Source organism: Diplotaxodon limnothrissa, linkage group LG6, assembly GCF_057381915.1.
Source record: "Diplotaxodon limnothrissa isolate DT_005_m linkage group LG6, D_limnothrissa_male_GT1.1, whole genome shotgun sequence".
Classification (NCBI taxonomy): Eukaryota; Metazoa; Chordata; class Actinopteri; order Cichliformes; family Cichlidae; genus Diplotaxodon; species Diplotaxodon limnothrissa.
The window spans coordinates 20128316-20155316 of record NC_140601.1 but is presented as its reverse complement, the minus strand read 5'-3'; the positions used below and the strand labels follow the sequence as shown (position 1 = coordinate 20155316).

The following is a 27001-nucleotide window of genomic DNA, read 5'->3' as shown; positions in this document are numbered from 1 at the left end:
CAACAGCCACTGTAGAGCGGGAAAAGATTAACATAGGATTTACAGGATGTGAGAAACGAGTAAGAAAAACGTGTCTGTAATGCTATGAATTCCATCTGTGGTCATACACACACACTGTCACAAAAACTCGAAGGAAATCCAAATACAGTGAGAGGTCTTCACAGACACAGAGTTTAGCTCCAAAAAATAAACTAAGGGCCAAAGGGCAGAGCACAATCTAATGATGGCTGAGTATTTACTTTAGCCTTAAGAAGCCAGCTTGATAACCAGATGAGGAACAGGTGAGTTAATTAGTAGAGCTTTGGCAGGTGAGCATTTTACAGGGAGACAGACAAACACAGATTGATCAACTCTGAGGTAAACAGAACATGCCCTCAAACATACACATGCATATAAGACAGAAGAGAGACATATTTCTAAAAATAAATAAATGTCTGTATGGTAGAAATGCAGGAGTTCTCTCAATTTTTTTTAAGCCAAAAAAGCTCAGAGGCTGAGACTTCTTTAAGACAGACTTTAACAAAAATCAATCACTAAAAAAAGTCATGATTTGTTCACAATAATATCAGTTTTCTTTGACATGTTTTTGAATGGATGGGACAGTTTATTGAAAATCAGAAGAGGTTTTAAGTTTCTAATCTATAGAACACATCACAGCAGATGGATAAAATTCACAAATCAGCATACAATAATTAGAAACGTTAAGTTCTATTTCAGCTATTTCATCAGTAAAAGTCAGAACTTTCTTTGGCTGCTTTTATTTGAAGAGGGAACTGAATTTTATCTCACAGCTGAGTCTTCTAATATTCAAATGGCCACGCTGTTTTCTACCTCTGCTGGATCCATGTAGGTGTATGGCACTTCTAAACGCTTGTTTCTGGCTTTAATGACTAAACTCAAATCTTCCAGCTCCATCTGAAAATCCTTTAATATCTTGCGGGGAATCTCCTCAGTGAAGTGGTCCTCTGGGTACTGGCCAAGGGGAACCTAATAAGAACAATGATACATTCAGTTTTTCTTCAACAGCATTCAAATTATTTATGAAATTAGCCCCTAAAAATTATTGCATACATATGTATTTTTTTTTCACAAAACTTGAAGTTAAACATAATTTCTGTCATTCTTAATGAAATCTTTGCTCCTTACAAAGTCACTGGACTGCTTGCTGAGCAGCCACATGGTGGCCATGCCCTGAGCTGTTACATTGACATCAGGGAAGGTGGCCAACATCGTGGCCTCGCTTGTCGTCCCTTTTGTGGTTGGTGGTGGGAGTTGCAGGGAGATGGGAGTGTTGGGCATCCAGCCACCATAGTCATACTGCATTTAATCAAGGAGTAAAGGATAACTGATTAATAAGAGCAATAATCATGGTGTTTCATCTATCAGAAGATCATGGCTTCATAATGCAGGCCTTTCAACAGTTGAAAACACATTTGATGCATCATGAAATGAAACACTAACACAGTAGACCCAGGACTGTTTAGCAGCTAGAATCATATATCAGACGAGAATGGGACACTCCTCTCTCAGATCTCCTCAGTTCCCAGATGTTTGTGGACTGTTGGTAAAAGAAGAGGGGATGCTACAGTGTGTCAGAGTAGTACACAAAGCCCCGTCCTACCTTTTTTAAATATATTTTTCTGCCATCAAATACAAAATGAGGCATTATTTTTCTTGTAAGGTTACATTTTCTCAGTTTAAACATTTCATATGTTTACTATGTTCTATTGTAAATACATCTACAAATCAATGAATGATTCTGTTTTTATTTACATTTTAAATAATTAGGTTGAATTAGGTTTTATATACCTGTCCACTGTTCACAGCTGCATGCTGGGCTGAGCAGGTGAAGATCACCATGGTGACAAATTTGGCCAACGCAGTCACACAGGTAAATCTCTGAGGAATTCTTGTTAAACACAGAAAAATAACTGCGTCACTTAAATATATTTAGGCGAACAAACAAAAGTTACTTATTTTTGCAATATAATCCTAAATGGATAAATCACCATTATCATCATCATCGTAAATATTCAAATATTGTATAAAGCCCACCTGTTTCTGCTTGAGAAAGGAACCCGTGTTCAAAAATGTCCAAAATCCACTTCTGAAGTTCAGAGTCCTCCTGGACCTCACGGTCACTCTTGTAGTAGTAGCCGAGCATTCCCTGCACAAACCTTTGAGAAATGGGAATACACTGAGTAAAATATATTTTCGATTCTTCGATACCCAAGATGGCAAAACAACTAATAGCTCAGTGTTCCAACATTCGAAAGAAGGGACTGCTCTCACAGCTAGAGATTGACGAGGTACAACATAAATGCTATGGCAAGGGGGAGCCAGGACGCCAGGTCAGGGGGGAGATATCATCACCCCCACCCGAGATTGGGTACAAAGCCCCAAGTGCGATAGGAGAAGGATTGTTGAGTGCGAGAGGAACTGACCTGAAAGATAGGATTACGGCCAAGCTTGAAACCTGGATCCCCCATAGCCGGTTACCAAGATTACGTGAAGTACCCTCAGAAGGTCTGCTAGATGATGTTAATGCAGCACTACGGACGATACCTACAACCACGATTACTGACACTAACAAGCTGATCTACAATACGGCAGCAGTGATCAGTGAGATGCTTGGCTACAAGTTGAACAGCCACAAGGGGCAGTACCCTCCATGGAGAAGGAGGCTAGAGGGCAAGATCAAAGTAGCACGGAGGGAGGTTAGCCAACTAACGGAATTGCAGAAAGGTGCGACAAAGAAGGTGCATAAAAAATACAGCAAGCTGTCCATACCTGAGGCCTTGGAAACTGCCAAGCAAAGACTCACAGCCTTGGCCAGCCGCTTGAGGAGGTACACCAGAGAGATAGAAGGCAGGAGAATAAACCAGCAAAGGTGTACTCTCAGTGGCAAGGGAACAATAAGAGAACAGCACCACCAAGGCTGGAGATGGAGCAATACTGGAAGGGCATATGGGAGAAGGACGCAACCCATAACGGCAATGCTCAGTGGCTAGTGGATCTGAGGGCAGACCATAGCAACCTCCCTGAACAGGGTCCAGTAACCATCATGGTGGCAGACATCCAAGCAAGGGTCTCTAGTATGAAGAGTTGGACCAGGCCCCGATATGGTTCACGCCTACTGGCTGAAGAAGCTGACTGCACTAGGAAAGCTGCAACCACCAAGTACCTGCAGAGGGTCAGGCAAGTCCTGAGGAGTCAGCTGAATGGTAAGAACAAGATCCGGGCCATCAACACGTACGCCCTGCCCGTGATCAGGTACCCTGCTGGGGTAATAGGCTGGCCAAAGGAGGAGATAGACGCCACTGACATAAAGACAAGAAAGCTCCTTACCATGCATGGAGGGTTTCACCCCAAGTCCAGCACCCTGAGGCTGTACGCTAAGCGGAAGGAAGGGGGCCGGGGACTGGTGAGTGTCAGCACCACAGTCCAGGATGAGACAACGAACATCCACGAATACATTGGGAAGATGGCCCCAACTGACCGAGTGCTCAGTGAATACCTCAGGCAGCAGAAACCCAAGAAAGAGGAGGGAGACGAGGAACCATCACGGAAGGACAGGCCCCTGCACGGTATGTACCACCGGCAGATAGAGGAGGTGGCTGATATCCAGAGATCCTACCAGTGGCTGGACAAAGCTGGACTGAAAGACAGCACAGAGGCACTAATCATGGCAGCACAAGAACAAGCTCTGAGTACAAGGTCCATAAGGCTATCACACCAGGCAAGACCCCAGGTGCAGGCTGTGTAAAGATGCTCCAGAGACAATCCAGCACATAACAGCAGGGTGCAAGATGCTAGCAGGCAAGGCATACATGGAACGCCATAACCAAGTGGCCGGCATAGTGTACAGGAACATCTGTGCCGAGTATAACCTGGAAGTCCCGAGGTCAAAATGGGAGATGCCCCCAAGGGTGGTGGAGAATGACCGAGCTAAGATCCTGTGGGACTTCCAGATACAAACGGACAAAATGGTGGTGGCTCACCAACCGGACATAGTGGTGGTAGACAAACAGAAGAAGACGGCTGTAGTGATCGATGTAGCGGTTCCGAATGACAGCAACATCAGGAAGAAGGAACACGAGAAGCTGGAGAAATACCAAGGGCTCAGAGAAGAGCTCGAGAGGATGTGGAGGGTGAAGGTAACGGTGGTCCCCGTGGTAATCGGAGCACTAGGTGCGGTGACTCCCAAGCTAGGCGAGTGGCTCCAGCAGATCCCGGGAACAACATCGGAGATCTCTGTCCAGGGGCCCGTTCTTCGTACGTCGCTCACTACATCCAAGATCAAATGACACATCCAAGACCAAACCATCGCGCTAACCGTGAGCTCGCTAATCCGGTTCCCCGAACACACCTGCTGTTGACGATTAGTACAGCTGGACGCAGTAATGTGACATCACTGGGTGTCGTAAAAGGGGCTACGCATCGATAGTGGAAACATTGATCGGCAACCCTCTGATTGGTCGGCGAAAATGTCGACGGAGCGCGCTCGGCTCGGTATTTTTCGGCAGCAGAGCAAGAACTCTTGAGTGAGGGATTTCAGGAGTTTCAGAGTTTAATCAGAACGCAAGGGAACACTGCAAAGGCTGCAAAAGCAAGGAGAGAGGGCTGGCAGAAAGTTGCTGACAAATTAAACTCGTAAGTAATTTAATAATAACAATAATAATGGAGTGGGTTTATATAGCGCTTTTCAAGGCACCCAAAGCGCTTTACAATGCCACTATTCATTCACTCTCACATTCACACACTGGTGGAGGCAGCTACAGTTGTAGCCACAGCTGCCCTGGGGCAGACTGACAGAAGCCAGGCTGCCATATCGCGCCATCGGCCCCTCTGGCCAACACCAGTAGGTGGTAGGGTAGATTTATCATATCACACTATATTATCCAATATTATATTACATTATATTATATTATAATATGTTATATTATATCCCCTTTCACATTAGAGCCACAACAGGACCCACTAGAACATGGGAACAGGTAAAAGTGAAATATAAGAATATTCTACAGAATGGTAATATTTATCACTTATATTGCTTTTCGTCTCTTGGAAAGAGACCCTGGAATGATCTGTTTGTTTATAACAGCAACCAAGAAAAGGGCAGAGCAAAAAAAAAGACAGGTGGTGGTCCTGCACCCCCTCGTCAACAAGTTGGTTAAGTAAATAATATCCTCACGGGAAAATCGATATCTCTCTATGAGCACACTGTCGCGCTGAGCTAAAGGATCCTGTCTGTCCCGCAATATACGCGGAATTCTGAGGACTCTCCTTATCAATCTTGCACCTTCCGCAAAGGGTTGCTCGCGTAAACGGACAGGACATGGCTGCGACAGGCTTCCCAAATCCACCTTCGCTTTTATAGCCGTGGTCTCTCATCTTGATTACACAAAGTAATTTGCAATTACTACTCTGAAATATGAATTACATCTGTAATAATCACATACATGTGATAGAATGTTAATAGTACATTTCCCTTTTTTAGGAAATGACCTGTATGTATCTGTGTGAAATCAATAAATGGATCAGGTGCTGCATTGTCTTTAGTTACATTGATGTTATTTATTTATGGTGAAACAGTGGTGGAATATCGCTGTTGCTTTCGTATAAATGAAGCGGACATACCTGCGTGGCCGCGATCTAATCCTGTTTACATAAAGTAAGCCTGCTCCCGAGCAGGTTTACGCTTACGGCTCTGTTGCTATGACAGCAAGTCCCGGATGAGCTTCGGGGAACCGAACGATCCAAGATCAGGCGAAATCGTCAACAATCAAATCCAGCTAACTTACTTAGCGAGGTACGAAGAACGGGCCCCAGAAGAGCGCAGTCCTGGGAACAGCTAAGATACTGCGCAGGACCCTCAAGCTCCCAGGCCTCTGGTAGAGGACCCGAGCTAAAACTAAACCAAAAAATAGGCACGCAAAACATTTTGGTGAACTCACATAGAATAAACATGAAAGAAAAAAAAATCTATTTAGGCTTAGTATTTTTCTGTTATTGATCTGATTTGATGAATACAATAGTTTGAGAAGGCACTGGTGCATTTTGGTGCATTGATGCTGGGATGCTTACATTACTGCGATTCAGCTGCTTTCAATACTGAAATAAAAATCTAAAACTAGTTCTTCAACAAAATAAACTGAAAGGAGCAATTTGGAAACAAAAAGAAGTTACACCAAACTGAAAATAAATTTTTAGATTAAAGTAACTAAAATAAAAATAATATGTAAAATTATTTATCATAGGTAAAGTAACAGATGCATTTGCATTATTTACAAACTTTGAATTGCAGCAGCTTGATGGAAAAAAAAGAAAAATATATTAATGATACCTGTGGATGATATCCCAAACCTTTAGGCCATCATCCCTGTAGAAGAAGTTTGGCACATCCTCTAGGCCACGTTCAGCAATGTCATCTGGCATACAGAGGGAGTTGTAGGTTAATGAGCACACTGACCTCTGCAGGATCGTAAACATGCCCTCTCCACCTGACCCTGCAAACTACACAATAAGCAGCTCCTGGTTAAAGACAAATGTTAAACATGAAATAAAAAAACAAAACATTCTTTAAGTAAAGGTCTAGTGCTGTTCTTTGCATACCTGAGTGAAAGCGCCAGTGTCAGAAATGAGAAGGCGTCGAGCTAAGAAGTTGATCTGCAGAGTGTAGCGTGTGTGTGGTTTGAGGAGCTGAGGGAAAGAGGGAACTCTGTTAGTGACATGATTGGGGCAACACTTTAGTATTTATTATGCTGAGGTACTCTGTTGCACAATCAGTGGTCCTCTGTGGACACATTGATAAGAGACTCAAATTTTATTCATCACACACATAATCATACAAATTATGACATGTAGTGAAATACCTATTAAAGTACAATAAAGAAATTTACAAAATTTACAGATTTTAAATTTTAAAATTTACAGTTAAAAAAAAAAAAGAATATTTAAATAACAATTTAAGAAAGAAATTATAGGAAGAGTTCAAGTAAACAGTGCGTGCAGTGACATGATTTATGAGAGAAAACGGAGTTTCAGCAAACGTCAGTTACCTTGTACAGAGGATGCACCATGGGCACGTTGCGCAGCAGTGACACTGCAAAAACCTCGGCCAGCAAATGTGTGCGCAGCAGGTGAGCATTGAAGCTGATGCTCATTGAAATCTGCACTTCTCACAAAAGTCTTGGCGATCAACCAGTCGTACTCAGAATCAGTAGGAAGAAAGATCGGATTGTCATCTGATGGAGTCTGCTTCAGCTACAGATGGACAGGGCAGAGTAGGCCATATTAGCGTATTTTGAGTTGTATTATCTCTGTCTGCTACGTAAATACGACACCTACTGCTTGGCTGTTGTGACTTTTGGGGTTTATAAATTAAACCTATTTGATATATTCATATGTCAGACTCTGGTCTCAGCAATGTGGGTTAAACTTTTCCACAAGGTTATGGCTCAGGAAGGGGAAAAAAATTAGGTTGCACAGTAACCTACACAGTAGTGTAATCATCAGTTAATAATCAATTATGTAATTATTTGAATTACAAAAGTTAAGGTTGAAAGAACAAAAACATCAAATGAACGTGTGTTTTTAATTCTCCCTGCACTCATGCTACAATTTCCCTCCCTGTGTGGGAGGAGTAAAATGGTGGAGCGGTACAGCAACACAGCTTTTGAGGAGTGGCGATATGGATCAGGGGCGTAATTTCCAGGGGGGGTTATGATCCCGCCCAGTAATCAGACCCAACAAATACAACCCCTCCAGTAATATTATGAATTATCTTGCATAAATAGGCTGTTGATTTTCTTTATTCATTTCAGGTATTACCAGCAAAATAGTTGCATGTCTATCCAGGACAGAAACAACCGTGTTAATTATTATGAATTACCTGAATAGCAATCGGCATTAGCTTATCATCAGGAGCTTTGTGGAGCAGGACGAGAGGAGCCATCAAGTACTGCTTCTTCCCATTGATGGTGTTTGTTTTCACCCCTTCCAGATGCTTGTAGTCACACAGGAATATGTTCCCTTTCTGTTTAAAAGTTCAGGTTATTGCATCAGTGTGGATATAATATTTAGTCAGTGACTGTAAAAGTACAATTATTTGACAAAACATCAAGTCAATCTAAGTTGGGTGGTTTTATTGTCATTTCAGCCATGTGCAGTGGTACAGTATACAGTAACACGAGATAACGTTCTTTCAAGACCATGGTGCTACATAAAACATATAACAGACAATCAACACAGGACTACTTTTTAAACTGTGTGACTTGCTCGCTTATCATCTTGACACATCAGCAGCAGTTCTGCGACAAACTGCTCTTTTGCAACCCCGAGCAAAACATGATTAAACTTCCACCTATAAATGATTCTCTTTAACTAAGTGTGTGTGTGTGTGTGTGTGTGTGTGTGTGTGTGTGTGTGTGTGTGTGTCTGTGTGCTAACCACAATTGTACCCTATTTCACCTCGCCGACTAGCTCCTGACCTCTCACCAGACAGAGAGACAGAAGCCACTCTCATATATGTAATAACCGAACTGAAACTATGTATATGTCATCTACTAAATAAACGTTTTAATCAAGAACCTCTACTAAAGGCTTAATACAAGAATATGACCTTATAAACGATAATAAAAATGACCTGATATAAGTGTTTTGTAAGCATGTATTGCAATTCCTTTAATATGATAACAGTATGCATAAACATCTTAAGGCCATCTTAAAGCTATCTCTTACATTGTTAAAAGCAATGATCACACCGCAGATTATATTGTGCTGGTAAAATACTTTTGTTCATCCCCACACTACATAAAGTACAAGTTTGCAAAAATTGCCAAACCGCCCCCCCCCAAAACAAAACAAAGAAAGGGCAGGCGCAAGACAGTGCAGACATAATAGTGCAGTAAAAAGTGCAACAATGACAGTGGGTCGTGGAAAAACGTGCATTTATTATAAAGAGTTCAGATGATCACCTTAATTTCATCTCTCAGGCTGCACTGGCCACGGGGAAAGACCATGTCATCAGTGACAGGGAAGTTACTGGGCAGGTTTGCACAACACTGGATCAAAATGGGGTTGACACCATTTAGAAACTGGTAGCCAAAGAAAGCATCTTCTTTCCAGTGTTCCTGAACATATTCTGTTTAAAAGAAACATTTACCTTCACGATTTACAGTTCATCATTCAGTAAAATCTACCTGGTATAGTGGTATAGGGAAAATTTTAGGGTAAGAGTTAATTACACATTACTATGCTATGATGTTAGTACAGTACCTGATATTTCAGTCTTTTTGCAGCAAAACACTCGATTGATGCTGTCAATATTATCCCACTTCTTCTTACAGTTATCCAGTCCCTTCAGCTTCAGCTCAGTCAGTCTGAAACACATTCATCTTACTTCATTATGATACTTAACATACTTTTGATAAGTAAAGAGAAAAATATGTGTAACAGAACTTCACCCTGTGGAAGCAGTGTAGAGAAACTCTTTAGTTTTGGTGAAGGAGAACTGAACCTCATACGGGAGTGAAAATGGGTTTTCTGCCTTCATGGAGTGAGGTATTTTCTCTGCATATGCATCCCAGCTGATGAGACAAAGAAACAGCAAAGTGATGAGGAAGTTAGTTACAGTATGACATGATATACTTTTTATCTGCAACATATGTAATAGTTTAATTTCTTTTCATTAATGCCAGCAGACAAAGAATATGCTGCAATGCTTAATTTTAAGGTTAAATATCATTAGTATTAGGATATTCAGCTATAACTGGACAGCATTTGTATTCTAGTTTCAGGAGCTGTAAGGCTAAAATGTGTATAAGCTCTGAATTCTCACCGATAGTCTTCCTCTCGCTGCTGAATCTCTTGCTGCCGACTGTACCTGCCAAGATGATGGTTGTCTTCAAAGACTCTCAGAGCTATAAAAAAAAAAAGAAAACAAAGAAAGAAAGAAAAATGGTTTCAAGTTGTTCTTGTAAATATGGTATATACTGTATTAGGAAACTGCTTCAGCCTCATTACAACCTTTGTTTTACATCTTCAATGGTTTGAACAAGATTTAAGATGAGCACAGTTTCCCAAACCTTTTCCATCCCTGAAGCGGTGCACCTTGCTATCAGCAATCCAGCGGTAGATGGGAAAGCTGTAGATGTCTCCTTCAGGGGATTTCACTTCCACCTTGGCACAAAACCAAGCGTCCTCCGGGAACAGTGGGAGAGATTGTTTGTCTAACTCTATCAGCACAAGATTTCCAAGCGAAGTGGGGCAGGACACCTTAAACTTTGATACCTAAAGAAATGACATAGCAGTTTGTGCTGAGCTGTAACACTCGAGCATACAATTCCTGTTATAATTTACTGTGGTCCATGAAGTGAACTGTTTGCTTTGACCATCTTCATGGTGATAGATTCCCCTTATTTCCACAAAAATGATTTCATTTGTGTATCATCTCATACAGGAAACCTGAGATACATTTAATCATGAAGATGCATATTTCAGACTTACGGCTCCTATAACGAAGGATGTAGCCCCTTTCAAGCCCATGAGCCATGTGCGATCACTCTCCCCATCTGTGCCCACCAGCTTAATGAAGACATTGTTGAGAGTAGTGGAATTAAGGCGATCACCAGTGAATACGGTCACTTTATACTGCACCATTTTCCCTCTTGAATGTGGTCAAATCCTGGTAGGGGGAGAATTCTAATTATTCTTAGCACTGATTTGGAAATGTAAACATTTAAAATTATTGCATTACAGTGAAAAGGACAATGTAAACAATTATTTTAACTCATTATGCTAAATGACCCATAATTTCTGACTGAAATCCTGTGAAAACATCTCTTACCTTGAGATGAAGAATTTAGGTTAGAGAAACTACTCTGTCAGAAGTTGCCCCCCCAAATTTTTCTTTTTATTCACACAAATCAGTGGGAGTGTCCAGTCAGTTGCATCAATCATGTGTTGAGATGAAATTCTTGATAAAGTTGTGCAAATAATGACGTCTATCCTATTCAGGATAAATCAGATACTGATAACTGTTGTGTGTTTTTGGCCAGTCACTTCGGTTTTTGTCCTCCAGTTTCCTGAAGGGCTTTTGGAAACACCTCACACCATGCTGATATCTGCCAAATGTTTTGCTAATTTGAAGCTATTTGGAAATACCTTTGTTGGTATTAAATACTATTTTCTGTCTGTAAAACTTTGAGTTAGGTGCCTTTTTCAGTTTTAAATTGCTTAACAAACAAAAAAACATTCTTCTGAAATTTATCAGGTACAAGAATTGCACTGAAAATGAGTGAAAAACCAGCCAATGGCCAAAGAAAAACTTTAAAATAACCATCAGAAAGCACTATTGAACTATTGCTCATCACTTAAAAAAAATTAGAAGTCTTGCTGTTTGGTTGCAAAATACAATTAAATAAGGGGTGGCTCAAGCCTTTTGCACAGCATGGGTCAAATGAACGTGGAAAAATATGAAGAAAATTCATTAATAAGTAACTGCAAAACTGTTGTATGTGTCTTTTTATTGTTTCTCACACAAACACAGTGTTCACAGGCAGCTAAATTATTAGTGTAAACTAATACACTACATACAGTAGCAGCTGCTCTAAACAAGCAGGTTTTGATAAAGGCTGGTTTAGGGCGCCAGCAGATTTATAAGCACATTTTTAAGCACATTTTTTCAGTCTGTGTAATGCACTTCTACATGGGATCATTACCTTGTTAGTCAGTTATTCTTGTTTAATAAGCCAGAACAATAACCACATAATGGCTCTGTGAGCATGATCATGAACCCAAAATGAATTAAAAAAAAGCAGATCATTTCAATGCAGTTAGTCATTTTGCAACAATTAACAGTTAGATTATATAAAAAAGTCCAAATGCAATGGTGATGCTTGTTCACTAATTTCCCTTTTTACTTCAGTGTCAGCTCAAAGTACTATTTACAATCTTTTCATTTTCCCTTTATTTTAAAGTCAAGCTAAGGCAGAGGCTCAGATCTGCGGGGAAGGGACCGTCAGGAGCCCGGTGGGCTTCAGCTTGTTGATCCCTCCGTCCAGGTTACAAACACGTGGAAAACTCATCTTCACTAGATGTGCAGCAAACTGCAGAAAAAAAGAGAAAGTTCCCATCAAAAACTGAATACTTCAGATTTATTGGTTTTGTTCAACTTTTTCTGTCTGCTGTATTACTAATATTTAGGACTTAAGTAGTTCTAGTTTCTCTGTAGTTATAAAAGGCAAATCCACCACTGCAAAATACTCCAATGTAAAATTGGTTTATCAACCTCTCTGAGACAAGCTCAGCATAAATTTACACATCAGACTGCGGGATTACGCCTTAACATAAAAATGCACTAATTCAGTACATTTTTAAGTTTAAGAATTAAACATTTTATATTTCTCTGTGACTCCTCATTGAACCTTTGTTGTGTCAGTTACATGGTGAAACCAAGGAGGGGAATATGATTGCAAAACCTCTTCCTCTGCTACTCATGCAATTATAAAAAAAAAAAAACCCTGATACCCGCTGAACTGGGGTTGACCTTATTCTAACCAAATTATTAACCACAGTAAAATGGTAAGGAAATTAAATTTTGATAATTTCATTTCATAACCTAGGTGATTAAAAGGCCTTATGGATTTCTTATGTCTCTGACATTAAGTAGTGTGTCTCTGACATTAAATCCACAAATTCTTCAAAAACAGCTTCTTAAAACCTCCTAATTAAAAATTTCAGGTGATCCTGTCACATGAATAATTGTCAAATCATATATATGATGATAATGACAAAAAAATCATTATGTTTGATACTTGGCTTGAAATGAAAGAACATGATTATCACCATGCAAAACACGACAGGGATAAAGCCACAGCCACACGACTGTATACTGATCATGTGGACCATTAAAAGGTTAAACGCAGCAAAGTTCTGATGCTTCCCTTTAATAAAGAAAATGCAGGATTGTCTTCTCAGTTAATAAGAACTATTTCTTTTTCACTTTCTAACATATGGAAGGGGGACATCTTTTCTAAATTGGGATTTTGCCTGAAGCACTATCCCTGCTGAGTTTATAAATGCCAGCTTGGCTAATTTATTCCAAGAAGAGCACGAAAGGAGAATGTACGATGATCAGTGTAGTTCTCTCTTGTGTTATGCTGAAGTGGGCAAATTTATTTTTGTTCACTGAAATATCAGATGGTGATTTATGTAAAATATAATCTGCTAATGTTCAAAATGTTCCAATGAACTATTTATTACATTGTACGCCAGACCAATAATCTCAGTGTGGCTTTATATAACAGATGGCTGAATTTTACAAGACAGAGGCCTGAATTTAAAGATTATTGCCTTCACAAAATATTTAATATCGACAAGACTAAGTATTAATTTTTAGTAGTCGTGAAACAGAAGATTGATTGTTTTATCTTATTAAATATATGCTCAAACAAATGCTCCTATGAACAAAAACAAGTTGTCAAAATGCTTGCATCAGTTCCAGAAAGCAGTTTTTAAAAAACTAAAAACTGGACCATAATGTTAGCGATGTAGTAGCTCATCTCACTCACAATCCATCACAATTCACAGGTTATTGTAATGTGTGAAGGACAGAAAGAAATTGATAAATGTTGTAATTGGTTAACTTTATTGCACAACTAATGAGAAATTAGATCCACTTAGAAGTCAAGGAGGGTCACAAACAGTTAAGGACAAATTAATTTCATCCACCACTAAATTAAAGTTTAAGTTCAGGACTTTTTCTGACTCCTGGTGATCGACATTTTCATGGCCATGAAAACCATGAATATAGTTAGTTACTTTGTTTGTTTATTTGTTTGTTTTTGTTGCAAGGACAAGACCGTTACTAGTCTATCCCCATTATAACCTAACAGTTATACATAAGGATCTATACACTTTTACCTCAAAATTTCTTAAAAGAGTAGTTAGAAAACTGCTAACTGATCATCTGCGAAGGAACGATTTATTTGAAGGGTTTCAGTCGGGATCCAGAGCTCATCACAGTATAGAAACAGCTTTAGTGAAAGTTACAAATGATCATCTTATAGTCTCTGACAGTGGACTCATCTCTGTGGTTTTTCTACTAGACCTCAGTGCAGCATTCGATACTGTTGACTGTAATATTTTATTACAGCAATTAGAGCACGCTGTACATATCAAAGGTACTGTGCTGCAGTGGTTTGAATCCATCTATCCATTCTCTTTTGTTTATCCTTATCTGGGTCACGGAGGGCTGGAGCCTATCCCAGCTAGGTTAGGGTGAGACGTGGGGTGCACCTTGGACAGGTTCTGAGTCTGTCACAAGGGCTAATACACAGGGACAGACCAACCATTTGCAGTCACATTTACACCTGCAGTTGTTTGCATATTTGTCACACTTACATGTTTCAGATCATCAAACAAATTGAAATATTATTGAAAATACTCTCTGGACTGACGAGACAAAAGTTAAACTTTTTGGATGTTTTTTTGGATGGACCAGTTCTGTTTACATTTTACCTGCTTCATACATACATTTTCACTGCTATGCAGATCATACCCAGTGTTATCTTTCTATAAAGCCAGAGACACACACACAGACATAAAGACCTGGATGACCTCTAATTTTCTGCTTCTAAATTGAGATAAAACAGACATGATTGTACTCAGCCCCCAAAATCTTAGATATATGGTGTTTAACCAAATACTTACCTTGGCCTCCAATAACACTGTGAGGAATCCTAGAGGTGTTTTTGACCAAGATCAGACCCCATCTTATCTTAAAGAACTCATAATAACATATCATACCAATAGAGCTCTTCGTAGTATGAGAGGCAGAGCCTACAGCTTTCAGGCCCATCATCTGTGGAACCAGCTCCCAACTTGGATTCAGGAGTCAGATGTCCTCTCTGCTTTTAACATTAGGTGTAAGACTTTTCTTTTTGACAAAGCATATAGTTAGGGCTGGATCAGATGACCCTCCTTAGTTACACTGCAATAGACTTAGGCTGCTGGGGCTTCCCATGATGCACTCTTTCTCTCATCCCTTTTCACTTGACATGTGTTATTCACCACTCTGCATTTAATTATGAGTTATTATTTATCTCTGGCTCTCTTCCACAGCATGTCTTCTGTCTTGTCTCCCTCCCCTCACCTCAAACCAGTCACGGTAGATGGCCGCCCCTCCCTGAGCCTGGTTTTGCTGGAGGTTTCTTTCTGTTAAAAGGGAGTTTTTCCTTCCCACTGTCACCAAGGTGGTTGCACACAGGGGTCATCTGATTATTGGGGTTTCTCTGTATTATTGTAGGCTCTTTACCTTATAATATTAAGTGCCTTGAGGTGACTGTTTGTTGTGATTTGGCACTGTACAAATAAAACTGAATTGAATAACCAGAAAAGTCAATAGTGATTTCAGCCCTTGAAACATTATGCTTCTGTGTTAATTCATATTTTCTTCATGTAAAAATACTGCGCATACTGAGGTGCTGCACACATATACGTGGATGACTGCTTTCTCACCATAGCAGCACTCTTCATGTTGTGGCTGATGACCACAATGACACGCCCTCTATAGCTCTGGAGGCCTCCTGCAGCGGGACACTGCACCACCTCATTTTCCGGACCAAAAGTCGTGTTGAAGGGAATGTTGATGCTTCCAGAAATGTGGCCTCTGTTGAAGCTGGAGGCAGAGGAGTTAAGGAATAATGGCGAAGAAGCAAGGCCAAAAATGTGTTTGTGTGTAGTGTGTGTGCTTGTGTGTCATTTCATGGGAGTCGCTGTATTACTGAAAAACAGCAGATACACCAGTACATAACAATATTGCGTAAGTTCAGTGAGTGCTTGTTATAATTCTGATCAGGCTGACTTTTAGTACAAATCATATGTAAGACAAACTTTAATGCAGAGGTGTGGAAAAGCGAAGAGGGTGTGAAGAATAGAAAGGGCGAAAGATGAGAGAAATAAAAAAAGAAACGTAATAATAAGGATATAAAAAGAAGAAGAAAAAACAGAGGAAAGGTCCCTCAGTGAGAGTCTTTGGCAAAGTGATATTGAACAACCCCAGATTGATATACTGAATAAAAACCAGACAACGAACTTTTTCTGAGTGCATTAGCTTTGTTGCAATACGTTTCTACGTTTACCAAATCAAACCATACCATTTGCAACTACATAAACACACAAAAAGGGTTTGCCAAAGACCATAACAGAGGTGAAAAAGGTTTGCCAAATCCTGTAAAGTGGCCTAATCCCTTTTGACCATGTGAGCTGGGCTGTGGAGCCTATCAGTATGCTCCAGAGAAGAAATTTTGTCACAGAAACTGCCAATTCAAAATCTCTAATCTTGCCACTAATCCTTATTGATTAATGGCTCTTTAACCTCTTAGCCAATCAGCCATTCCACTGATGAGCTGAACCTTTGAGCCTCACTCTTTCTGGTGCTTTGAATTTTCTGTGTTTGAGGGTTTCTGTGTCTATTGTACTGCATCCTGTAACAACAAAACGAATGCCTTTATGCAATTCTGTAATTATATTCAGAGCAAAAAACAAAAACAAAAAACAAAACAAAAAAATAGAAAAGAGGGCATTGATTGTGACAAGCTTCATTTTTAATCTGCCGGGGATGTTTTATATAGACGACTGCGTGCATTTATGCACATCAAGGCCATGGATACGGCTGCTGTTCTGGGAAAAGGCTGCATCTCTAAAACATCAACTTTTCATGAAAGAAACAACCCAGGTTTCAGCTTTCTCTTTCATTTAGCCCAGTGGGTCTGTAAAATGATTATAGCTTAAGAAGGAAGAGAATTTACACATAAAATGTGACATACAACATTAACCAGGGTAAACAATCTATTGTGCAAAATACCTAAAATAGCTTCTGCTGCTGCCCTTAGGGCACAGCAGATCATCTGCCTCCATCTTACTCTATCCCTTCTAAATTTTTTTGTCAGACTTCTCTGTGGTCTTCCTCTTTCCGTGTTGCCTGACAGCTCAATATTCAACATCCTTTGTCCACTGTATTCACTACCCTCCTCCGTTTAAACCATTCTTCACCCTCTTCATACCTAGCCTCACTCCCTCCTTACTAATCCCTCTGCACTTCATCTGTCCTCCTCTCTCTGTAATGTTCTTTATTCATGAGCTCCTTAAAGTACTCCTTAAATCTTATCAATACACCTACTTCACTTGATAACAAATTTCCATCTCTATCCTTAATCATTCTAGCTGCTGCACATCCTTTCAAGAAAAAAAAAATCAAATCTACTACTTAAGTAAGAATTTCAGGAAACATGAATGTCAGTAGGTCATCCAGCTCACAATCCATCATAGTTCCGAGGTTATTGCTCCTCAAGGCTGCTAACAAGACTTTGACTACAATTCAGGTGACGACTTAATGGATGATCACTGCATGTGAGTTTAACTTAATTATGATCAACAGTATAGGAGGAGTAGTGATTGTCGTGAAATGTGGACTGATGGAGAGAGGCCTTGCCATGGCATAAACCCATCAGTCCTTAGGCCAGATGAGCTAATAAAGTGGAAATGATCATGTAGCCAAAAGGCCAGATGAATGCATTTTACTTAAACTAAACGCTGCTGCTTTAATAGCTCGTCACTTCTGGATATGGTGGGGCAGTTTGGAGGAATTTCAGGGGGCCAGCTGAATGTTGCAGAGCCTGGATGAACTGCAACTGATGGGGACCAAGCTGTTTTAATCTCTTTGCCTGTGGTTTCATTAAAAACAAGGAAAAGCAAAGCACTGCCACCACATAAATAGGTAACCAAAATATCCAAGGCACTGAACAGAGAAAGACAAAATGTTTCTTCATGTCACAAATTCAAAGTCTTTTGCATATCATTCACATAGGAAGTGAATCTTACATTTATCAACATGGCACAGAAAGCAGGTCACTGTTCAAGGCACAGGTATTAAATAATTTGAAATGACACCCTGTGTAAATTCAAAGATGCTGTCACACTGGGCTCTGCCAAACCCTCCGACTCCCCCTCAACATCACATTCTGGGTCAGGCTGAACTATCATGACTCCTGGATTTGCACTTTCTTTCTTTTCTTCCCCTGTGTATTGTGCTGAGTGTCTTCATCATTGTAGAGAAGCACAGACAGGTGTGATGAAAACCGCCCTTACCAGCTGCACCTTATGTCATCATGCCTTTGAAAATACCTGGCATCTCTGGTGCTCTACCAGATCGCAGACCCTGCTAACTCTCAGTGTGTTTACATTTCCAAGACAACCCCATCTCCAGTCACCCAAGCTTCCTGCACACCCTCTCCCACGGCTCTTTAGCTGCCAGCAGGAAGTATTCTCCAATCACCTTGCCACTCTCAGTTGCTAATAAACCAACTTTTGCTTTTAATTTGCATCAGCTTATTTGTGGTTTCTTTTGAGTTTATTTATTCAGTGTGTGGTGTTAAACAGATGCATGAATCAGAGCTTTTGCAGGAGTCAGCCATGAACTAAAGTACTTGAAATCTGCCTTTACTAGAACCAGTGTGGTATACGTTTGACACTGAATAACAGCAGTGGAATATTTACATGTTAAAACTGATTTCCCAGCTGCACAAAAATGGTAAGGATACTCTTCCGCAGTGCGGATATCGACTGCAACAATTTTGGGCTTGCCAGTTTTGTTCCTTTTGGAGGACCCGGACAATGACAGCTCACAAAGGTCAATTAAGTCCTCCGCTGAGATCCTGGGAGATACTTCTGCTTTCAGGTCAACCAGTGACAGAGGCTCCCGAGACTATAAGAGGAGATGAGATAAAGAGAGAGAAAACAGCAGTATATGCGGTCAGAGAATTTATGGAATAATGATTTTGCAAAAGTTACTGTAATGAAATAACACAAGAGAAAGAAAAACAATTTTGTCAAGTTGGATATTTATTTAAATCACACCAACAAGCTTTCATTAAATAAATCCCCTCTCGATTAGTGCTTAATGTCTTCCTATAAAATGAGCCCAAACTACCATTATGAATTTCCATATAAACTATATTACAGCGCCACAGATGAGCAGCAGTAGTGGCCAGAACCTGGTCCTTTGCCAGTTTCTACCTGAATTGCCAAATAGGTTCATTAAAGCACCCAGCCTGAGGCATGGCTGCAGGAGGCTGAACTCTGCTCTGCAACAGTGACCAAATGTTATACAATTCCCAGAATCCCTGAAATACATTTTAAGTATAAAGTGGGGAAAACCGAGGGTGCCAAGAGTTTTGACCAACTCCTTTAAAAAGACTAACAAACAAAAATATTGTCTTGATGATGAGAGTTCATTTGTAGTCTGCAACTTCTGTTCACTGATATGCAAATTAAACTGAGGAGAAATACTAACCGCATTATCTAGGAATTTCAGCACACTGTGCAGGATAAAAAGAGCCGACTGCAGGACCAGTAGGTTAAATGCCAAAGTGCTGCCAACCATGAAATAAAATGCTTGAAAGCAGCTCACTAAAACTGGTCAGAAGAACAATCTATGGCCCACCCCAGAGCAATAACTCAGGGCTGCAGACCACGGGTGTTCTGTTAGCTCAAAAGCGATTTAAAAGATTTTTTTATTCTCCTGTTTTTTTCTTTGTAAAAGGACTATGCAAAAAATTTTGCGGTTTACTTACTGTTGTTAAATTACAGCGTTATTATTTAAACAGTGAATATTAACTAAGTGTTTCTGCTTAACATCCTAAGAACTTGCAATTTTCAAGTATGTGTGCTACAGTTTAATAATTTCTATTTTATGCTCATTTACATAGTAATTATTACACTTTTACTTCACAGAGACAAAGAAATGGTCCACCACAGATTGTAGAATTAAATATGAGGACAAACTTATTACCCCCCCCCCCATGAAAGTTTCTGTCAAACATTTCCCCAAGTGCTTTTTTAACAAGGAAGGAATTTTTAACAATTATAAACATACAAGTTTTCTTTAGAAAGAATAAATGATTTCTATATGCACACAATAACAGATTTATTTCAGAAAAAAAAAATCCCTGGGTCAATTTTAGCCCCCTGAAAAACTAACCACTGACCAAAGCATAAACGACTGTTGTTCAATAACGTGCTAACTTTGAAATGGTCAAAAACTTTAAAATTAAGTGAAAACTGAGGGTTACCTTTGAATTTGCACACAGTATAAAAACCTCAACAGAAGAAATCAGTTTAGATTTGAGAAAAATAATTGTTGATGCTCACAAAGCAGGAGATGGATATACATAGTTATCACAGCGCTTTCAAGTGTCAAGAACTGGAGTCAGAGCTGCCATCAAGAAATTCAAAGAAAGCCACACAGTACAGAACACGCCTGGCAGAGGTAGGAAGTGAAAGATTTCAAATACTTTGGAAAAAAGAAACTAGTGAGAGATGTGTCTAAAGACCCTAGAACAACTGCCAAGACAGCAGTGAGTGACTCAGCCAAGTTGTATTGTAGTCTCAAAGACGACAATCACTAGAATACAGCATAGGATTGGACTGCCAGGTTGCAGACCAAAAAAAACCATCCATATCTGGAAAGCTTCAGAAAGAGAAAGCTTCAGGTCAGAATGGTCAGGTAAGCTAAAGACAGCCTGAAGAAAGATACCGGAAATGCACCCTTTGGTCAGATGAGAGGAAACTAGATCTCTTAGGCCACAGAGATGTTGCTTATATTTGGAGAAAGAAGGGAGAGGCATACAACCCAAGGAGGTCATGGGAAGATTTGGAAAGAAAATGTTGAGGAGTCAGCAGCAAAACCGAGTCTGGGTTTCCCCTTTGCCTTCTAAAATGATGGCGACCCAAAACAAATGTCCCTCCTGGTAAAGAACTACCTCCAGATGACAAAACTGACTAACATGTCTGTACAAAGCCTGACTTGAATCCCCCTGAAAATATGTGGGGTCAAAGCCAGAAAACCATCACATTTTGTTTATTTCTCTACTTTCCTAGGCTATTTTGGATTTTAGCTAATTTTGCTTTGATTTTAGCTTCTAACTTTTGATGGAACGACATCAGTTTATTAATTTAGTATTTCTGCTTCTATCTCAGCAAATGATTTGGATTCAGGAATATGCAAAACAAACAAAAAATGTATCTGTTCTAGCATCTGTCAGTTGATATGTATGTATATCAATCAGTCAGACAGGAATATGGACGACTGCCTGACAACTACTGGTTGCTGGGGAAAAACAAGTATTCCTCCTGTTGAATCAACCTGCTGTGAGTGGTCGTTCGAGGGTACTGGGAGTCACTATGAAATCAATCGTTAGGCCACAGCAACCAACTGGTTTCTAGACCTATGTGACTGAGGCTTTGAGACAAAACAGTGAGCTGCCACAAAGTAAATAATTTATCATACAGGGCAAATTAGTAATCGGTAAAACATCCTCAGAAATTCTGCCCAGTGAATTATAACAAGGTGTAAACATTTTGGCTCTACAGTCTCATTGTGGGGTGTAACAGGAGACATTCAAAGCTTTTCTACTTCAACTTTTTAATATTTCTGATACAAGTGGGCTGTTTTTGTTCTTAATAAATATTCATAGTTTGATTATTTCAAACTAGGTACCTGATTTCAAATATAATAAAGGCTAGTGTAACAATACCTATTTGTTTGGAGTTTTCAAAAGGTGCATACTCACTGTGTTGCATCAACACATGATGAGGACTGGGAAAGTGGGAGAGATTTGGGGAGATGTGCATTGCTTCCAATAAATAACTTTGTTCTGCTCTTTTAAATTATCTAACAAGAGCCTGACAGCTGCAATTTGAAGAAACATACAATAAGAGAGTCTCAGCAGGTAGGAATCTACATACTAATGAAATCTCGCACCATTTTGATTTGCTGCAAAGAAAACTGTCATGGTCCTGGGTCGGTGACCCAGCGCTTTTAGTTTAGTTTAGTTATCATTTTCTAGATGATGATTGTTTAAGTTCTGTGTTATATTCGGTCTGCCTCTGAGTCTGCGTCTGTATCTGTCTGTCTATGGTGTCACCCCATCTGTTTGTGAATCTGTCTGTTTAGTTCAATGTCTTGTCTGGTTCCATGTGTCTGAGTTTCCTGTTTTATTGTGAAGGTCCGTGTCGTATGTGAGTGTGATCAGTTTACGTTTCCCCGTCCCGTCAGCCCAGATTCCTCCCAGCTGTGTTGCCCTCCTGTCTCTCATCCCCTGATTACTGGTGTGTGTATTTAAGCCCTGTGTGTTCTCCTGCCTGTTGCCGGTTCGTCTGTATTACTCAGTGTCAGTCTGTGTATCCACCGTGTCTTCTCCCTGCTGTTCATTGTCATCCTCCTCTGCTCGTTTTCATTCAGGTTTGTGCTCTGTAGTTTAGTTGTTTCCCAGTTTAGTTTAGTTCGAGCCCCGTTTGCTGTTTGTCCACATTCTTTTTGTGTTCAATAAATCACCTTCACTTCTCCACGACTGCCTGCGATTGGATCCTCATTTATTCCACACGGCTCGCCTCGGCAGCCGTGACAAAAACATGACTAACACTCTGGATTAAAAAAAACAAAAAAACTTTTAATCTTATATCCACCAACAACAAATAATGTACAGACAAAAAATGCCATGGCAGTGAATACTATAGTAATAGGTAAATACTTTTACCAAATAAATAATATATTCTGTGTGAATTGCTGTATTGAAATGTATACAAAAGTACTGTGGCAGACAACCTCAAGAATTTTACCTTGAAAGGGTTGTTGTGACCTAACAAGCCATCCAAATTCTGATCCATGTTATTGCAGTATAGTAACATGTTATAGTAACTCTATTATTAGATGCACAGCTTCAACAACGGCCACACTGATTGAATATATATATTCATATTTTCCCCTGATAATTTAATTACCAAATACCCCCAAGCCAGGTACATTTTCCAAGCCTACCACAAAATACAGTCAATCTTAGTCAATACGATGCAAGGAAACGATATACAAACAGCCACACAATGGGACTCGATCAAAATCTCTAAGTGATAGTGACAGCATGCGACCAAAGAAAATACTGAATTATTCTAATTAAACTAAAAAAAAAGAATGAAGAAAGCAAAAGTAAGATTAGTCTAATCTGTGTAAACCACTGTAGACAATAACTGAAGTAACTATCGATTACTACATTTATGTAGAGGTTAACACGTGAGGAGCGGATCGAAATTGTGTTGATATCTGGTGAATGCAGTAACCGGGTCATTGCAGCAGATTTCAATGCAAGACACCCTGCGAGTCCACCCATCTCCCATGCTACAGTCAGCAAACTGCTTGCTAAGTTTCGTGAAACTGGTTCAGTGTTGGATTTGCCAAAATGTGGATGCAAGAAAACTGTTACTAATGAAGAAACATCAGTGGCTGTCCTAGCTTCATTCAGCAAGAGCCCACAGCGTAGCACTCGCCGCATGTCACTGGAGAGTGGCATTAATCGAACATCCCTTCGGTGGATATTAGCTACTCACAAATGGCACCCTTACAAACTCCAGCTACTGCAGCATCTCAACGAGGATGACCCAGATCGGCGCACAGAATTTGCAGAATGGGCAAAACAAAAATTGGAACAGGACCCACAGTTCATGCAGAAGATTTTGTTCAGTGATGAGGCAAACTTTTATGTAAATGGTGAAGTTAACAAACAAAACCACCGCTATTGGTCTGACACTAACCCACATTGGATGGATCCCTCCAAGACTGTTGGAACAACAAAAGTGATGGTTTGGTGCGGTATATGGGGTACAATGATAGTGGGTCCATTCTTCATCCATGGAAACCTCAAGGCCACTGGATATTTGAAATTGCTACATGATGATGTGTTTCCCTCTCTATGCACTGAAGCTGGCACGTTCCCTGAGTTTTTCCAGCAAGATGGTGCACCACCACATTATGGTGGATTGGTCGTCGTGGGCCAGTTGAATGGCCCCCAGGGTCTCCCAATCTGACCCCCTTAGACTTTTATCTTTGGGGTCATCTGAAGGCAATTGTCTATGGTGTGAAGATACGAGATGTGCAGCACCTGAAACTACGGATACTGGATGTCTGTGCTGGCATTTCTTCTGCGGTGTTGCTATCAGTGTGTGAAGAGTGGGAGAAGAGGGTTGCATTGACAATCCAACACAATGGGCAGCACACTGAACACATTTTATAAGTGGTCAGAAACTTGTAAATAACTCATGACAGAATAAAGTTACATTGAAACCAAGCACACCATTGTTTTTCTTGTGACATTACCAATAAGTTTGATGTGTCACATGTAGGGATGGGTACCGGTGTCCGGTGCCATGATGGCACCGGTTCTGACATAAACGGTAGTAACCAGACCGAAAAGCAGCGCACATTTCGGTGCTTTATTTCGGTGCTTTTTTTTTCCTGAGCTGTGATACACTTTAGATTCTAGCCAATCATTTTACGTTTCCGAGGATAGTAGGCGGGTCCAGGTACGTGCGTTCTTTTAGAGCAGAGCTACAGATTAAAAATGCCCAAGGCGAAGCGGTCAAAAGTCTGGCTGTACTTCACAGCAAAATATGCAAACTCAGCAGCCTGCAACAAGTGCTTTAAGCTGATACTGTGATACTGCCAAAGGAGGTAACACCTCAAATCCGATGAAACACCTGGCGACGCATAGCGTTTTTTTTAAAAGCCCAGAAATGCGCCGTATTTGATAGCTTGCTGCGAGACCTCACACCGTGCACATCTACTGCGGGTGGGTTGCCTGTTATCGGACCCGGAGAAACATCCCCCAAAAACACGAAGAGGAGAGTCCTGGGCCCTAGCCCTGCCAGTGTAGCAGAAATGATGACGGATGATAATGGCAGCAGCAGCCGTTCTTCTCTGCGTGAGTAGCTTAATGTTGTTCGTGTGTAATTTACGTTGTGTAGGCTAACCACGTTATTACATTAATGCATGTAAGGTGAACTAGCAAACATCATCATAGCTACATGCGGCTGTCTTCTTGTTTGATGGCAGATACTCCCTTCACCCTGGCCAAAAAGGCTAAAATGACCAAAGAAAAAGTGGAAAACAGCTAAACATGAGAGGTTTGTGTTTTTTCCATTGTTTAAGCACTGCTTCCAGCCAAGAGTGATACCATATATGCCCCATAGCTGCAGAAAAGGCTAACATTGTTATCTTTTTACAAAAAAACAGCTGAACATGGGAGGTTTTTGGACCAATTTTGTGTTCTCCAGTCTTTAAGCAGCGGTTTGAGCACCGTTTAAGCACCGACACTGTTTCAAAAGTACCGGTTTGGCACCGGTATCGGATAAAACCTAAACGATACCCATCCCTAGTCACATGGCCCTCTTCCTATTGAAAAAACAAAAGTTGTATCCAAGATGGCCGACTTCTAAATGGCCACCACGGTCACCACCCATCTTGAGGAGTTTGCCCCCTCACACATACTAATGTGCCACAAACAGGACTTTAATATCACCAACCATTCCCATGTTAATAAATGGCCTACCCATATATATATATATATATATATATATACACACATACATACACACACGCAATGCATATGAACTAATGACTCACAAAATATAGTGTTGTTCTTTATCATAGTGTATCAATCAGTGCAATATTCATAGTGTAGTGTAGGCTGCAAAAAGTATGTGCATTTTGCTATTCACAAGAAGCATCTGCTCATGTAAATCAGATCTCAGGACAAAGAACTGTTGATTTGCATAAAGCTGGAAATTTCTTAGACAGTCACCTCAAAGAGGTCAGGTATTTGTCAGTGTAGAGTTTAACAAATTCTCCTAATGGAAATGATTGAGTGCTGTGCCAGGCAGCCAATGCCCAGCTAAGGTGACCCAAAGCCACTGGCAGAATGCTAAATCAGAGGGGGAAAGGAAGAAAAATGAAAATGCGAGAAACAAAAACAAAAAAACCCAAACAAAAATCAGAACAAAACAAAACCAGAGAGTAACAGCTAAAGGCTAAAATGAATCTTTGGAGCTGGTTAAAATCTCTGTTCATAAAGTTATTGAACTGGCATGTTGCCCATGACTTTAGAAAGACTGGCACACTAAAAACAAACAACACTGCATGCCTAAGGTTACCAAAGAGCACCTTGGCAGCTCACACACAGCAGGACTGAGAAAATATTTTGTAGATAAGGTTGAAAGTTGAAAACACAGCACCACATAAATGGTGTAAATGTGCCAATGTATACCAAAATGATAACATCATCCCAGAGGTAAGGGAGAAAGGACTTTGGGTTGTTTTTGCTACCTCTGGTTATGGAGGGGTTGCCAATAGACGGCAGGAGGGAATTAACTGTGCCTTTTGGAGATTTTGTGGAATGACCTTAAGTCAGCCATTCACACCAGAGAGTGTGGCTGAGCTGAGGCAGTTTGGCAAGGAAAAGTGGTCCAAAATTCCCCCTGAATGTTGGACATGTCTGATCTGCTTTTGCCTGTTTGAGGTTACTGCTGCCTGGCCAGTTTCAGTTGCAAGTCATCAACTATACTCCCCACAAGCACTGTGAATGTTTGATAGGTATGCTTAATAAGGAGCTTAAGCCGACTGTGTTTGTCTATACTTCTTAGGTCAAAATCTGATGACACTGTATGAGCAGGTCCTGCAGGAAATCAGGTGCAATGGTCATGCATATATCATTAACAAGGTGCAGTAGATGCACATATGTTGACACACACACACACACACACACACACACACACACACACACAAAGTCAGTTTACTTCTTTTCCAATGCAGACAGTAACTACACTGCCTACGTTTTTGGATAATGAAACACTTTTGTAGTATTCCCTCTGTATACCACCACAGAGGATTTTAAATCAAACAATCAAGATGTGATTCAAGTGGATACTTTTGAGGATTTTAATGGTTTATGAATTACAGTCAGAACTATAATTGGACAAAGTAATATTATTTTAAGTATTACATTTTTTTATTATTTAGACAGAAATCCTTTTCAGGCTACAATCTCCATGCTTCTGTGTTTCCTCCCTTGAGATTCTCTGCTAGGTCTTTACTGTGGCTGCCTTCAGTTTC

General features: G+C 40.3%; 1 protein-coding gene and 1 pseudogene across 1 annotated transcript in view; both read right to left on the bottom strand.

Moving 5' to 3' along the window:
• Positions 1-807: 807 nt before the first annotated feature.
• Positions 808-10662, bottom strand: LOC146630445 (hydroperoxide isomerase ALOXE3-like; annotated as a pseudogene).
• A 1236-nt stretch (positions 10663-11898) lies between these two features.
• The window catches only part of tbck (TBC1 domain containing kinase), a 61189-nt gene continuing 46086 nt past the window's right edge, over positions 11899-27001 (bottom strand). The window contains exons 23-25 of the mRNA XM_085355852.1: positions 18606-18769; positions 15523-15682; positions 11899-12110 (exon numbers count right to left, since the gene is read on the bottom strand). Of these exons, the coding sequence (XP_085211978.1) occupies positions 12000-12110; positions 15523-15682; positions 18606-18769 (435 nt within the window). The 3' untranslated portion in view covers positions 11899-11999. The remainder of the gene's footprint in view (positions 12111-15522; positions 15683-18605; positions 18770-27001) is intronic.